This window comes from Microtus oregoni, unplaced genomic scaffold (assembly GCF_018167655.1).
Source record: "Microtus oregoni isolate MIOR12 unplaced genomic scaffold, Mior012 000074F_007, whole genome shotgun sequence".
Lineage (NCBI taxonomy): Eukaryota > Metazoa > Chordata > Mammalia > Rodentia > Cricetidae > Microtus > Microtus oregoni.
In genome coordinates this window covers 207510-224725 of record NW_024543994.1, presented here as the reverse complement: position 1 = coordinate 224725, position 17216 = coordinate 207510, and the positions used below count along the sequence as shown (strand labels likewise).

General features: G+C 37.4%; 1 protein-coding gene across 1 annotated transcript; it reads right to left on the bottom strand.

The window, feature by feature from the left end:
* Nucleotides 1–767: 767 nt before the first annotated feature.
* Nucleotides 768–15493, bottom strand: LOC121441271 (probasin-like). The gene is made up of 7 exons (XM_041642412.1): nt 15381–15493; nt 13529–13668; nt 10870–10937; nt 8693–8803; nt 6772–6873; nt 5962–5989; nt 768–1129 (listed from the first exon to the last, which is right to left on the bottom strand). The coding sequence occupies exons 1-7, from the start codon at nt 15459–15461 to the stop codon at nt 1126–1128; spliced, it is 534 nt and encodes a 177-aa protein (XP_041498346.1). The 5' UTR covers nt 15462–15493; the 3' UTR covers nt 768–1125.
* Nucleotides 15494–17216: the final 1723 nt, after the last annotated feature.

Below are 17216 nucleotides of genomic sequence, written 5' to 3'. Positions count from 1 at the left end.
CTCAATTGAGTATCTCCCTTCTGAAGTGACTATAGCTTGTGCCAAGTTGATATAAAACTAATAGCAAACAAACCTTTTAATGTTCACCTTTAGCAGCCAATATGATAATTTACCTTCCTTTCTAAAAGTCAAAACAATAGTAGCAGGGTCTTTAACATGCAGGAATGATGAAATTCTTGAGTGTGTGTGTGTGTGTGTGTGTGTGTGTGTGTGTGTAGTTGAATACCTGTGCTTGTGGATGCACGTGTGTGCATCTGAACATCGATGGACAAAGAACAAAGTCAGGTGTCATCTTTCATTCTTTAATGCACATCCACCTTATTTTTTGTTATGGTGTCTCACTGGGCTGTGATTTTTTAAGTAGTCTAGGCTCACTCCTGGTGACATCAGAGAATTCATCTGTTTCAACCTCCCTCCTTGGTGCTGAATTTACAGACATGGCCCACCATACAGCTTTTCACATGTATTCTAAGAATTGAACACAGGGCTTTACCCTTGCATGGTAGACACTTTAACAAATGAGCTACACCCTAATCCCTGAAATTGTTCTTAATACAAAATTATCTGATATTATTAATCCATACTTGAATAAGATTTATGTTCTCTCTCTCTCTCTCTCTCTCTCTCTCTCTCTTTCTCTCTCTCTCTCTCTCTGTGTGTGTGTGTGTGTGTGTGTGTGTGTGTGTGTGTGTAATCTGTGTGCAGTGCTCAAGGACTCCAGAAGAGGGTACCAGGTTCCCCGAAACTACAGTTGTGAGCTGCTCAATGTGGGCACTAATAATAGAACACATTTCCTCTGGAAGAGCAGCAAGCACTCTTAACCTTCAATCAATCTATCCAACCCTCCTCTCCTTTTAAAAAAGTCCAATAGATACTTATGTGTATTGTGCTTTAGCTTTCTTTCTTCAAAGAAGTGTATGCAAGTGAAAAAATTTATTTAAATATTCAAAGATGCACTAACCCTGATTAGAACACAGGAAAGGACAGATGAAAGAGAAAATATGGAGACAGGAATTGTAATATACAGTAAATAGGGAGATGTGATCTTCTAAGAGAAAAGAAGCTCCATCTTCATATTGATGTTTCAGGCTTCAGGAAGGATTTATTGGAAAATTCCTGATGCTGTCATCTGTAAGGTTGGAACAGAATTATTTAATATATTTAAGATAGTAGTGCATGATATTTGATGAGAGTGGAAAATACAAGAAATACAAGATATTAAAGAGACAAGATGTATCATGCAAAAACATTTTACAGGACTTTGTATGTTTGATAATATACATGAATTTTTAATTGAAATTTCCTATATATGGAAAAGTTTAATATGATAAATGATCTTACATCAAGACCTAAATTGGGATTTCTTAGAACTTATATAGTTATGTACTTATTTGAGTCCATAGTTTCTATGAATCTAAACTAATATAATGCTTGTTTCAAGGTTCTTTCACTTTGAGGTTTACCCCATGTACCCTACAGCAGGAATCTCACTCAAAGTCCCAGATTGACTCTCGGAGGAAGACTAGAGGTAGAACTTGCATTCCCCAACACTGGGCCCATAGACGAGAATTCCATTTCAACACTAGTAAGAATTAGTCACCTTCTGGATATTGTCAATGTCTCCACTGAAAGAAGGAAAATGACCTAAACTAAGTATATATTACTCAATAAAGAGATAGAATTGCTAAAGAATAAACAAACTGGGAAAAGTGGATCTGAAGATGTGGAGAAATGGCCCTGGAGCCTTCCCTCTCATCCTGCAAAAAACTCAACTCCAAATGGATCGAGAACTGTGATGTAAAACCTGGTAGTCTGAAACTGATAGAGGAGAAAGCAAGAAGTGTACTTTGATCATAGGCACAGATGTGAACTCTCTGAATTGGTGTGGGATAATTTTCTGTATTCTGTCAATTATATTTTAATAAATGCTGATTGGCCAGGCAGGAAGTATAGGTGGGAAAACCAGACAGGAAGTAGAGGTAGAGCAAAGAGAACAGGAGTATTCTGGGAAGAAGGAAGCTCTTCCACCCTCCTGCCCAAATCACCAAAGAAGCAGGATGTGACCTGCCCCACTGAAAAAGGTACTGAGCCATGTGGCTAACATAGATAAGGTTAATGGGTTAATATAAGTTACAAGAGCTAATAAGAAACCTGAGCCAATGGGACAATCAGTTTATAATCTTATGGAGACCTCTGTGTGATTTTCTCTGGAACTAAATGACTGGGGGACGGGGCGGTACAGAAACCCCAACAAGCACCAGGCCCTCATGTTACACTAAATAGGATTTTTGTGGCAAAGAAGTAAGAACAGTAATAGTCAAATATTGTGGAATTAAAAACTATAGCAAAGCAAGCTGTCAATTAAATGCAGAGTCATCCTAAGTAATGTAGATCTTTTCCAGCTACACATCTAATGGAGGATTAATGTCTCCAATATACAAAAAACTTAAAACAAACAAATAAAACACCGTGAACCTCAAACAAACAAAAAATTCAAAAACCTAAAACAGAATTTCCATATGACCCAGCTATACCATTTCTAGATACGTGCCCAAAGGACTTTAATATTTCTTACAGAGACCCTTGAATATCCATGCTCATTGCAGTAAAGTTCACAATAGCTAGAAATTAATCTAGATGTCCATCAACTGATGAATGGATAAGGAAAGTGTTGTAGTATATAAAATGGAATATTACTCAGCCATAGAGAAAAATGAAATTTTTAAGTAAATAGAAGAAGCTGGAAAATATTATGTTCAAGGAGATCAACCAAGCTCAGAAAGACAAACTGTGTATGTTATTTAACTTGTTGATTTTAGAATTGTACTTTTTACTTTGTATGTTTAACTTCTAATTAGCCAGGTAATTAGAAACAGGTCATTAGGGACAGACCCGTCAAGGGAGGAGAGATAGTTAAATCCAATTAAAATGAAAGTATAAAGAAGAATACTGGTGCGGGAAGGTTCAATCACAGAGTAGAATGTAAAAAGGCAAAATCAGGGCATGATGGAAGGTTTAATTAAAATGAAGGGTTATTAAAAATTCATATGGAGAAAAAGGAAAAAAATCATATGGAAACCTATGACCTTGTTACAAAAGTGTAAAGTATAATTAAAATGGAAAATGAAACACAGGTGACAGACAAGATTAGAGGTGGCATGCCGTGGGTTAAAGGAGCAGATGTAGATGTGGTTGGGCCATAGGTAAGAGCAGAGGTAGGGTGGGTCAACCAAAACTACAGAAATCTACTAGTTTGTAAGCTAATTAAAATGTAGCATAAAACAAGAGAGTTTCATTAGAGGAACCCTGCAAAGACACAGTACTGTTTCCAGACGATGTGGATTTTTCAATGAAAATCTCATTTCCAGTTATGGGGTACCACCTTATCATTTATAAGTAAAGGGAGGTCCTGGAGTCACCAAAATAACTTGATTATTGCTGTATCTCTTGGTTGTTTACCATAACTAAATGGTAAGACACCATTGCTGAAGACACTACATGCTGTGGTTGTAGGGCATCAAGAAATCAATCTCAAATAAACTAGAAAACTCTCTCTCTGTGAGTTGGCTTCTACAGTACTTGGAGGTACTCTGTAGGGTGTGTATATGGCAGTAAGACATTGATGATGTCACCATGATGACCCTGCATGCTATAAAATCAGCTTTATGCCCACTGGTGCAATAAAGGACATCCTAGGGGAACCAACCACTTTCTGATTGGATTTGTTGCCAACTCCATGGGAGAGCTCTCATGTCTAGAGAAGAATAGGAGTAGGTGTGGGTTTCTATTGTAATTCTTTTTTTTTTTTTTTTAGCATTTGTAGAAACTTTATTCTGCTAGTATTGTGATTATATCCATCATTTTCTTTTTTTTTTTTAAATTTATTTATTTATTAAGGATTTCTGCCTCGTCCCCACAACCGCTTCCCATTTCCCTCCCCCTCCCCCGATCAATTCCCCCTCCCTCATCTGCTCGAAGAGCAATCAGGGTTCCCTGACCTGTGGGAAGCCCAAGGACTGCCCACCTCTATCCAGGTCTCGTAAGGTGAGCATCCAAACTGCCTGGGCTCCCACAAAGCCAGTACGTGCAGTAGGATCAAAAACCCACTGCAATTGTTCTTGAATTCTCAGTGTTCCTCATTGTCCGCTATGTTCTTGTCAAAAGCCCAAGACAATGGAGATCATGGAGCCTAAGGGGAAGATCAGTGGTGATAAACTGTCCTGTTTCCAAGCTATCATCTTAAAAAATACTCATAAATTTATGCTGCCTTAAACTTTGGTCAAGTCCATTTTTTACTTTGTTTTTATTTTTTATTTTTAGACAGAGACTCTAGCTGTCTTGGAGCTCACTACATAGAACAGGCTAGCCTCAAACTCACAGAGATTAATCTCCCAAGTATTGGAATTAAAGGTGTATGACTCCAAAACTGGCCTCACATCAACTTTTAACAACGAGGAGTGGTTCATTCATAGCTGGTCAAAGTGCTGAGGATAAGCGACAGTGGATGCTCAGCCATCAGTGGTCACCTGGGTTGGAAGGAGAGCTGTGAAATTCTGTTTTCTGAACACGACATGGCTGTTACAATCATGAGAGCTCACAGCAACCATGATCATCTGCACAAGGCCCAGGTAAGATAAAGCCAGTCAACAGTCTAGAATGGTGTGGAGTGGGGAGGGGCTCAGGAGTATCCACCCCTAACTAGAGGCTATTGACATTTGATGGCTTCAGGGGAGGAAGGATCTTTTTTTTCTCTAAGGGTGTGGCCCCTGGTACATTACACTGCCCATGCCTTTTGGGATGGCCTCATCCCCATTCATAAATAGCACTAATTGGACTTATGTAGCGAATAATAATAATGATAATAATAGTAATAATTTTAAAAGCCTTGATGGGGATTGCATTGAATCTATAAATTGCCTTTGGTAGAATTGCCATGTTTACTATGTTGATCCTCCCAATCCAAGAGCAGGGGAGGTCCTTCCATTTTCTGGCATCCTCCTCAGTTTCTTTCTTCAATGCCTTAAAGTTCTTGTCAAATAGATCTTTTACTTTCTTGGTTAGAGTTACCCCAAGATATTTTATGCTGTTTGTGGTTATCGTGAAAGGTGAAGCTTCTCGGATTTCCCTCTCTGCTTCCATATCCTTTGTGTATAAGAGGGCGACTGATTTTTTGGAGTTGATCTTGTATCCTCCCACATTACTAAAGCTGTTTATCAGCTGTAAAAGTTCTTTGGTGGAGTTTTGGGGGTCGCTATGTAGACTATCATATCATCTGCAAATAACGAAAGTTTAACTTCTTCCTTTCCAATTCGAATCCCCTTGATCCCATTATGTTGTTTTATTGCTATTGCTAGAACTTCAAGCACTGGATAAAACCGAACTCTCTGAACTTGGCGAACAATGAGGGATGATGAGAAGCCAAGGACAATGGCACGGGGTTTTGATCCTACTTCATGTTTGGGCTTTGTGGGAGCCTAGTCAGTTTGTATGTTCACTTTCCTAGACATGGACGGAGGAGGGAGGACCTTGGACTTTCCACAGGGCAGGGAACCCTGACTGCTCGTTGGACTGGAGAGGGAGGGGGAGAGGAGTGGGGGGAGGGGGAGAAGAGTGGGAGGAGGGGAAGGGAAATGGGAGGGTAGGAGAAGGGGGAGGGAAATGGGAGGCTGGGAGGAGGGGGAAACTTTTTTTTCCTTTTCTCAATAAAAAAAATAAATAAACTGAAAAAAAAAGAACAGTAAGAGCTCTTAACTGCTGAAAAAAAAATAATTTTAAAAGCCACAAAGTATAGAAGAACATATATTGGTGGGTCTTGAGGATAGTTGGAGGGATTGTGTGTGTGGGGGGGGAGTGGATAAGATCAAAATATATACATATATGAAAAGTTAAACAACAAATGAAGTATTATTAAAAAACAGAAATGAATTAGACATCAAGATATAAAATGAGCTAAACACTCACCTAGTCTTGATCTTCTTTGGACAGGTGTCTGCAAGAAAGTGAAAATGGAAAAATGATATTATTTTTACTATAATAATATTATTATCAAAGTAATATATTATTTAATATAATAATATTTAAAGCAATACATTATTTTAACATAATATTAATAATATCATTACTATATATGTGCTATTTTTATGAAAGTGCAGAAAGAAAAGTGATGTTTTGAGTAGAATATCTGAACAGAGGATAGTAGGAGTCAAGTTTCATTACATATAGAATTTTTTAAAGATTTATTTATCATGTATACAACATTTGGCCTCCATGTATGCCTGCAGGCCAGAAGAGGGTACCAGATCTCATTACAGATGGTTGTGAGCCACCATATGATTGAACTCAGGACCTCTGGAAGAGCAGTTAGTGATCTTAACCTCTGAGCCATCTCTCCAACCCCCTCATATAGAATTTTTTTATGTTCATGGTTCATTGGTGTGTCCATGGTCATGTGAGTTCACCTGTGTGCAGTCCATGCATATATAGGCAAGAGGCTGACTTTTAAACATCTTCCTTATTCATCCTACATATTTTTAGTTTTAAAACAAGATCTTTCAGTTATATTTGTTGCCAGAAAGCTCCAGGACTCCTTCTGTCCTCACCCCTTCCTAGCTCTGGTGTTCTTGGCTTTCTACATGGGATCCAAATTCAGGTATTCATGCTTGTGTGCACTTTCCCCCAGAGCCATTTTCCAATACCCCAGATAATTAAAAAAATAACATTTATTATAAAATGTAACATGAAAAGTCACACACACTCAGGTTGCTATTTTACCTGTGTCCAGGACACGTTGTACATTCTCATCCTCAATGCCAATTTCCTCCACAAAGTCCATATACTGTGTCATCTCATCCTTAGTCAGTTGTTTGGCTTTTGCTGCATTTCATGGTGTATAAGGAAGAAGATGGCACAACATTAGCTCCAGCACATTAATAAAATACTTTCCAATGCTGAGTCTCCTGGAGGAGCCAAAGCACAATATTACTCCCATTTCTTCCATTAGATTGATAATGAGAAACTATGTCCTTCTGAGAAATGAAAATACTGTGTGGATCCCAGGATGTAACATGCCATGTTCTCTTGTTCTTGTAATATCGACAGTTTTTTTTGAGGGGGATGTAGACTTCAATATACCAAACTCCTACACAGCCTCCAAAGCAATTCCAGAAAACAATGACTGAGCAGTAGCATTTTTACTATCATAACTATATGTCATTATATTGTTTCCATTTATATTCTAGAATCCATTCTTATGGGTTCTTGATGCTTTCTCAGATTGCTGAACCAACTGATCTGAAATCATCATAAATATTAGAGGGGTGACATTTGACTCAGTGGTTAAGAATGGGTAAGAACCTACATTCAGTTCCCAGCACACACATAGTGTTGCACGACCAGATCTAATGCCATCTTATGGCTATCATATGCACCAAGAATGCACATGGTACACCTAAATGTGGGTAAGACACTTGTACGCATAAAAAAAACCCTTTGCTAATGAGTAACATGCCCCCATGAAATATAATCCCTTCATAATAAATTAAGAAATAAAGGTTTAATTCTGGTAGGAAATGAGGGTCTTATACAATATACTCCAGTGCCTTTGATGGCAGGGTTAGGAATTTGTCAGCTCAAGAGGGTTTGCATCTATGAGAAACTGACAGAATCCAGTACAATCAGACTTCAGGCTACGTGATAATTAAGATTTGCGAGTCAGGATTTGTAAAGTAGAAACAATAATGCTGAAAGCCAGGATTTTCAGTTGACATGAATTCAAACAACAAACCCACTTAATGTGGTCAAGCAATATTTCAATTCCTGCTTTGTTAGAAAATGGAAATCCCAGACTACACCTACATGAGACTTGGCATGATGATTGGTTGATGTGTAATTCATAAATGCTGGAAAAAATGTGTGGAAATTTTATTAAAATCTTCTATGTCTCAACAGAAGAAGCATGTATTTATTTTTTAACAGATAAACTTTTAATATTTCAATTTCATTGTTCAATATTCTCACTGAATGCTTTTACAAAAATAATTTACGGCAGAGAAGGGTTTATTTCTGCAGTAAATTTCCTGGTTATAGCCCATTCCAGTGGGAGAAATTTGGGGGAGCTGACACACTACATCCATAGTCAGAAACAGAGAGCAAAGAATGCAAGAATATGTGCTTGTGTTTGTCCAGATTTTTCTAGCCTGATATATTTTAGGATGGTCTGTCTAAGAAATAATGCTGACTACAGTAAGAAAAGCCCTGCTTGTGTCAATCATTATTCAAGACACTCACACAGACATGCCTACAGGCTGGTCTGATTAAGAAATCTCTCACTAAGACCCTTTCTGGAGGATTCTGGGTTGTGTCAGTTGATAGTTGAAGCTCACAGAACATCATCTCCCTGCCAGGATATGGTGCTGTCCCCAGCGGGTGGAGCCTTCTTATGTCAATAATCAATAAAGACACCCCCATAGGCCAGTCGGCTGTGGGAAATCCCCCACTCAGACCCTTTCCAGGGGATTTTGGGTTGTGCTAAGTTTTTTTTGTTAAAGCTGTCCATCACCGTTTCAGCGGTTTATCAACATGAAGAACAGAGTCAGATGTACAAACATACTTTGAATTTTGTACACAGCAATGTGCACTCACCCAAGTCCTTGAACAACATACTTGGATGATGAGTTCCATGTGTGAGACTCACCCAGAATTCCAGCTACTCGTGTGACTTTCCCCGTATGGTCCTTGTTAAAATAATGAAACAGCAATATCTTCTCATTCACCATTTTTACCATGAATGTTATTTTTCCTTCATCTGAGATAGATAAGAAATATACATATAAATAATATAATGATTACAAGATGAATGTCCAGGCTCATTCACAATGCATCTTTATCAATGTATACATGGATTATAGGTCTCTGGCCCATAATATTCTGCTCCATGTGTTGCAACCAGTCAAGACAGACAGGGAATTAAGAAAGCAAATTTATACTTCTGCTTTAATATATGAAACATAAGCCAGGCGGTGGTGGCACACGCCTTTAATCCCAGCACTCGGGAGGCAGAGGCAGGCAGATCTCTGTGAGTTCGAGGCCAGCCTGGTCTACAAAAGCTAGTTCCAGGACAGGAACCAAAAAAGCTACGGAGAAACCCTGTCTCGAAAATTCAAAAAAAAAAAAAGATATGAAACATATCTCGTATCTCATAGTTACCTAGAAATATGTAGAACCTATATTGATTTGGGATAGCAATATTCCTGATACCAGGATGTGTAGGTGCACAGAAGGTATTACTGCAATCCTTTTTCTCTCTGAGGATATCTGTATGATTATATGCATATACATACATGTGCATGCTTTTTCATGAATCCTATTAAATTTAATTGTAGAATAATCTACATATATACATATTGAGAAAAGCTGTATGATTATATAATATATAATATTATATAATATATAGTAACACACATATATGTATATATATATATGCATTTTCATTGATCCTATTATATTTAGTGGTACAGTTATTTAACTTTACCTATTCTTTAGACACATGACAGAGAAACAAGAGAGATGCCACAGCAATTTCCTCCAAACCAGAACATTCTGTATTGGGAGCTCATGAGATTCAAGAAGTAAATAACCCACGAAACTCAGGAAGTTTTTTTGAAAAGAACAACTTTCAGTAGGCCACTCCACAAAGTTATGGAAAACAGCAAACAGCTGTTGACAGAGGAGTCTTTGACTAGCCCAGCTGCCTGTTAGCTTTACACACAGGTCCAGAGATGCAGCTTCTAGGAGAGTCACCCACTCTTCAGGGGTGGGCTCCTTAGGAACGCAGCCATATTTGAGTCACACATACTCTTGTAAGTGACTTCAGTACACCCACCGGCTTACTAACATTTCTTGTTAAAGAGGGGAAGGGACAGACATAAGACCCTCCCGAGTGATATGATGACTGTTCCTTCTCATGTCAGTGGTAAGTCATTTTCGTTCCGAGACCCTGGTTGGTTTGAAACTTGCTATGAAGACCGGGCTGGCCTCAAACTCACAGAATGTCTCCTGAAATTACATAATACACAAAAGGGGGTGAGATTTTTGGTGAGGTATCTGCATGTGAGTTGAGTCTGCTCCTGTATTTAAGTCCAATAAACTCACTGATAAACTGAGCTAGAGTCGGTGGCATGTGCGGTCTGTCTGTTTTATTGAATTGGGCTAAATCGACTATTGATGGTGGAATACAAAATAATAAAAGGATTCTTAACACCTGTTTTAGGACAAATTAAACTGATTCATTATTTATAAGTGGATCTCTGCATATTTTAGGTCATACTCCTGAATTTAAAAGATAGGACTATTCATGACGATTACACTTATATACTGTAAATAATTTTTATCCCCAATAAAATTATGAAATTTAGTTAGTTCATAATTATGCATTACAAGATTAGTTTTTGAAAATTTCTGGGAGTCATTTTAATCAATGAGAAAATCCTAGTTTTTATTTTGCATCTTTTTTTTTAAATGCTCAAATCACTTTTTGATTCTTTTAACCATTCTCAGACTCATGTCTGTGATTTAGTTTAGGCCTAAAGCTACAGGAGGGAAGTGTACCTGGTACAAACACAGTTTAATGTTTTAAAATGTCACCTAAGAACAAAACCAAAACCAAATAGCAACAACCATAACAGCAAAACAAAGTCTGCTATTAGATCCAAAACGACAAGGAAGAAATTGAAGGGGCTTTCTCCAAGATTGCATTTTTAATTTGTAGAGATGTTTGCACTGGAATGTAGATATCCAGATATGCAAAATACAACTAAGATTGTGAATTAAAAAAAATAGTGTCATGCGTTTGCCCTGGAATCATCTACTCACACTGTGCCTGGTAAAATTCTTGCCTTTTCTTTCCTATGATTTCATACTTCTGGCAGTTGGTCCCTTTCCTGAAAAACAAATGCATGGATGTTGTCTTATTTTGGATTGCTCCAGGGTCCTGATTTTGGATTCTACATGAATGACAGGACAGTTTAATGCTAACCACATTTTCATCTGTAGATCTGTCATAAGCACACGTTGTTGTATGACATCATCTCTAAATATAATCAATAGCATACTTAAATGTCATCAATAACTCTGTTTGGGGTTTGCAGGTATCTTTGATGGTACAGAATCAGTTCCTCTATTTGACACTTGTCACCTGTCCTGACCCCTGACCAATGAATGACCTTGGAACTTGATCTCACCTCCACTCACCAAGCCCTGGGATGTTGGCCATATAGGGCCACACCTGTGTGCTGAGGATGGAGTCCTGGGATCTGTGGTACATGCTGGGCCACAGTTGAATCCCCAATACCCAAAGAACAACTATTGATAAAAGAAAAAAAAAAACAAAATAGTGACCAAAGGTTCCACCCCAATTTGAAATGAGAAATGTTTGTAGACATTGGATTAATAGGGTATGAGGTCACCTGATACAGAGTACAATGCAGCATCCTCCATACACTATAGTCTAATTTCCATATTTACACTGTAATCACGTTTTAAAATTTTCCTTTCATAAATATCACTGATCTTATAGATTCTGTAGCAGCAATTGCCTTGTGAATTTAAATAGCCTTTAGTTGTTTTCTGAGATTTAGATTGGGATGTCCACTGACTTCTTAGGAGATCCGTAGAGCCACAAGAATGGCCATGTATTTGGATCTACATTCACTTACCAGAGGTCCATGTGATGATTAGCTGACAGCCACAGTTTAGATTTGTCTTTATCTTATAAAAATGGGAATAATTGGGCAGAAGAGATGGCTCAGCCATTAAAGGCTAGGCTCACAACCAAAAAGATAAAAGATAGAACTAACAGTTTAGATTGGGGATGTAGTTCCATAATGCCTGTTGAAAGTCTTGGGGTCCATTTTCAGTGCTTTAAGAAATATTGTTTGTATCTGGAATGGTGATCCCTTCAGCACTGTTATTTTTGATCAGTATTGTTTTAGCTAGCCTGGATCTTTTCTGGTTCCATATGAATTTTAGGATATTTTATAGTCTTTCCTGAGGAAAAGCCCTCCCTCCTCCAAAACCACTTGGTTTTTAAATACCAAGTGATTGCCCTGAGATCATATTTATACAATAGCAGTATATGAAATGAACATGTTATATTTGTATATGTAAGACCATATGTGTATATGAACAATTGAAGAAAAGGGAACATAAGATTTGAGAGAAACCAAGGGAGGAGAGTATATCAGAAGCTTTGGAGGGAGAAAAGGGAAGGAGGAAATAAGTATGTTTTAGTTAAAAAAGTATTTAAAAAATAAAAATTTTATCTCTCAACATGTTAGTGTGTTCACCTAATTGATTTTGAACTGTTGCACTTTTAAATTATTTCAGGTGTGTTAAATTTAAATATCAAGCCAAGTATTTTTGTATTGCTTGTCATCCTAACACTTGGGACACTGATGCAGGAGAGGAAGTTCAATGCCATTCTCAAAAGTAATAATAATAAAAAAGAAACTTAAAAAATTAGGCTGCATGTGGTGGTACATAATTTTGATCTCAGCCATCAGGAGGTAGGGTCAGGCACATCTCTGACATAATAAATAAAAGGTTAAAAAGTTTGTTTTCTATTCTGTGTTGAGTTCAAAGCCAGCATGATATACAGAGATTCTGTATCAGAAAACTGATATTATAAATAAATCATTAATGAATGAAAAGTTTCAAATATAAACTACATTTGATAAAAACTTCCACGATCACAGATCGATGTATATCCTCAATGGATAATTTCACTTATATCCAGATAGTTTAAAAGCACTGAAATTATTATTTGGGACAATTTACCTTCTCCCCAACAGTGTTTTTGAGCACTGATAAATAGAAAATTAAACAATCGTAATGTATATTTTTTGATATTGTGTTATTCTGTTTAACTTCCCCTAGGAGCTGGTTTTGAACATAGGGATTCCCACATGCATTTTACAACTTAATGTGTTTTTCTTTGATCACCCCAGATAGATGGGTCTATTATCTATTTATGTATTATTTATATCTATGTATGTATGTATGTATGTATGTATGTATCTGCCTATCTATTATCTATCCACTTATATATCTGCTATCTATCTGTCTATCTATCTATCTATCTATCTATCTATCTATCCATCTATCTATCTATCTGTCTATCTGTATGTCTGTATATATATCATGTATCTAATTATTATCTATCTACTTCCATATGCATGTATCACCTATGTACTGATATATCTATTATCTATGTATTTATATGCCATCTATATGTAATTATCATCTACCTTTTGATATTTATTATTTTACTTTGGCTTGTCACACACTCAATAAACTCATTCTAAATTAAAGTATGGCTGTCATATGTGATTTTTTGACTCATACAGAGCAAAATGATGTAAGAATCCTTATTTGGTGCTGTTGATGTTCACTGACATGAATGTTGACTGAGAACATCATGTTTCTCTGCTGACATCCCACAATCTGGATAGTTCTATTTTGTTTTATATCTTACTTGACATAAAAATAGAGGTAGATTTGCTTGCATTTCTTCCCACATTCAATGCGACGAAAGTAGGTTCTCAAGGGTGAGCCTTCTTTTATCTTCTCGACAGAACTAGAAGCTAAGTAAACAGTTTGCCAATTCCCTTCAATCTGGAAAAAAAAGTGGCTTTGAAAACAAGGCAGTTGAGAGTAGGGGATAGTTTAGTAACCTGGGACTTGGCTTGAACGGGGTAAACCATGACTTGGCCTTGTAATAATGCATTAGGTGGCTTAGCTTCTTTATGTTTGTACATATTCTGAGCAATGAACCTAATAATGATTTTATCCCCTCCCACCTGTTTCAGGCTACTCACAAACCCCTCTTGGAATAATGGTATAGAGTTCTGCATATATCAATCTTTTCTCTTCCCTACTCATCTGGGTCAGGCTACTCTCATACCCATCTGTGAACAATTGTGTAGTGATCTTCACATAAGAACCCATTAATAACTCCCTTCCCACCTGCATTTGGCTACTCATATATCTCTCTCTGAAGATGGTGTAGGATTTCCCAAATCCCTAGCAATGATCAAGTCTGAACAGTTTTCATTCAAGTATATTCTCAATGTATTCAGGTAGGAAGAATAGACACACTGATCTGGTTTTGAGTGTATGTCCAGTAAGACAAAAACATGCTTTTCAAATAACTTTACCCTACTGGTCACTTAATGCTTCTGTGTAATATTGGGCATATATATGATTAAAGTCATGCCTTGTGGTAAAGGGCACATGCAGTTGGAGAAATAAATGATTTAATCTGTTAATCAAAATAAAAAAGGACCTTTAGTAACCATCTTGTTTGCCTTTGGGATCCCTGGATGAGATGCACATAATAACTTGGGGCCCTTGAGTCCTGTCAGTCATGTGGCCTACTGTCAATCTTGGAAATGTGTCTGTCTGTAATCTGAACTCTTGCTTGAATTGAGTCATCTTGATTTTTCTGCAGATCTGTGTGAGTCCTACTTTTAAATTTTGGATAACAGGCCAAAGTAAATAGTGGCCACTGCAAACAGAAACATTAGTACAATTCAGCCTCTTTCAATTATTTTATTGTATCCATCATCATGGTTTCCATTTGTTCATAGGAAGAGGGACAGGAGTAGAAATGTCAAAGAGATGAAGGTGTACAGATTTTAGTAGAAAGTTGAACTCACCCTTGGTGCAAGACTGATGGACATTCTCTCTTTGTCTCTCTTTCCATGTCTCTCTCAGTGTCTCTTTTGGTTTCTGTCTCTAGCTCTCTGAAAAACCACTCTTTAGTCCATTCTCTCTCTCTGCCATTCTCCACAGATACATAAAGAATACTTACTTCCAAAACATTCTTCCCTCTCTCTCATCTCTCTCCACACAAACACACACTGAAAACTTACCTTCAGAAGCATTAATCTGTGTCTTTCTCTCTTTATCTCTTAGCCTCTTTATTTCTCTAGGTCTCTATTCCCAAAAAACATCTTTAAGACTATTTCTCTCTCTCTCTCTCTCTCTCTCTCTCTCTCTCTCTCTCTCTCTCTCTCTTACTACTCTCACAAGTATAGAATGCTAACTTCCAGAGCATTCTACTTTCTGTTTCTATCTCTTAGTCTCTGTCCCTCTGTTTTTTTTCCTTTCAGAAAACAAGCCATTAGACTACTCCTCTGTCACTCTCCACTCCAAGACATAGAAAATACCAACTTTCCCCTCTTTGTCTTTCTGCCTCTTTCTCTCTGTCTGTCTTGCCCCACGGTCCCCCATGCCTCTCTCTGTGTCTTCTTGTCTCTCTGCCTGTGTCTGTCTCTGACAAGAACACCCACCCCCCACAGCCCCATCCCATGCAGGCCTACTACCTTCTTTTTGAGATTTGTATTCATCATCACACTGGAGACACCGAGCAGATTGAGCATAAGCAGGAGGATGGCGACCTTCATTGTGTGTGAGTGACTGTTTCTGCCCTGCAGGTGCCCAGAGCACACTGATTGATAAGGCTCAGAGTCACCTCCTTGCCTTATATAGCAGCCTTTCGGAATGATTGGCTGGAGCAGTGTCCAGCATCCTAGTTGGCAGTTGTGTGCTGGCGTTGACATTGGGTCATTTACTGTGCAGATTGGTTCCTGGAGAACTTCACTAGGGATGGACAATTAACTTTTATTATCAGTTTCTGATGTTTGATTGCTGTCCCATGTTTCAGATAGATTTTTATTCATTGACTTTATGTGCCTATTAAGAAAACGGAAGACAAAACCCAAGATGATATCATGTTATTTTAACTGGAAGGGGCACTGTTAAAACTTGATTTTGAAACTTAAAACTTACATGTAGCTGATAGTTACACAAAAATACAATTTCTCATCTCTACTTGGACTTTATTTTCTGGGCATAACCAGTTCCTATATTTTTGTAAACCTATGTGTGGATTTCTCCCAACTGAACCTTTTTATGTGTTGTGCCAACCAACATTTTAGAATCTATTCCCTATTATCTTTTTCGCCAATCAGATATTGGGGGAAGAATACTGAATCTTACCATTTTTCAATCATGTTTTCAACACCCATGAACTTGAACCATGAATGAAATATTGGTAATACTACAGAGGCTCAAATGCACTTGTGGATACACCACTAATGTAGGCTCAAATCACATTGTTGACATGACCAATGACATGGCGTTTAACCAACATAAAGAGAACTCACATTTGTTTGTGGAACTCGAGGTTCTAGCCTTTGTCTATTTATACACGGAGCACACAGTCTTGATTCCCAGGATAAGATTTTGCTTTTGTAGATATAATTTAATGTTCTTTTTTTACATACCATCACTTAAATTTAAAAGCCTTTCAATCATGATAAATCTAGAAAGCTATTATATAGTCAGGGTATATGTGGTTAATAATTTTATACTTTCTTCTTTGTTTTGAGTGCATGTGTGTATAACTTGGGTGTTTAGGCTCAGGTTTCCAGACCTGGCAGCAATCACCTCTACTTGAAGGGTCATTTCACGAGCCCCAGGATTCAGGAGCCTGCGCTCATGAAACTTTTGGGCAATGCCACCCTTTCACATGTTAGAATCTATCAGTCTTAAGGTTGAGATTCAATATTAAACTTGTGACTTCTTAATAGTGTTTAATATAAAATAATAGAAGCATGTGTAATTTAAAACAGCTAGATAAGGAGATGTTTGGTTTTGACTTCTGCATCCATTTGCACTTGAAAAAAATCAAGAAAATATTGATTGCAATTAATTTGATTTTTAGTCATATATGCAATCAAATGTCCTTACTAGTTTACTTGTACAATGTGTTTTAAAATTTTAATTTATTATTTATTTTGTACATGGGACTGGATAAGTTCATACACTGGCATGTGTGTGGATGCCAGAATATAACTGGTTGGAACTGATTCTCACCTTCTACTAAGTGGGTCATAAAAATTGTACTCAGTTATCATTACCTAGCTGCATCACATCTCAAGAATAAAGTTCTTAAATACAATTTGGAAATCATCAAGATGTATACTACATTGCAAAAATTATCCAAGTCAATATGTCTTTTCCTTTTTTAATTTTGATGTCTCTGGTGCTCATTGGAGCACTACAAAAATAAAGTTGTGAAAATAGAAAGAGCAACCTACAGAAGGAAAGTTTATTGGAGATCACTGTGTCAGAGGTATGAGGTTCCATCACCATAA

Bases quoted from the DNA above. Each gene is read 5' to 3' on its own strand.
- LOC121441271 (XM_041642412.1), bottom strand. From the start codon at position 15,461: ATGAAGGTCGCCATCCTCCTGCTTATGCTCAATCTGCTCGGTGTCTCC. The intron at 8,804-10,869 runs GTGAGTAGATGA...TATCTATCTCAG, and splicing joins AGAATTTTACCAGGCACAGT to ATGAAGGAAAAATAACATTC. The intron at 6,874-8,692 runs GTGAGTCTCACA...CATGAAATGCAG, and splicing joins ACGAGTAGCTGGAATTCTGG to CAAAAGCCAAACAACTGACT.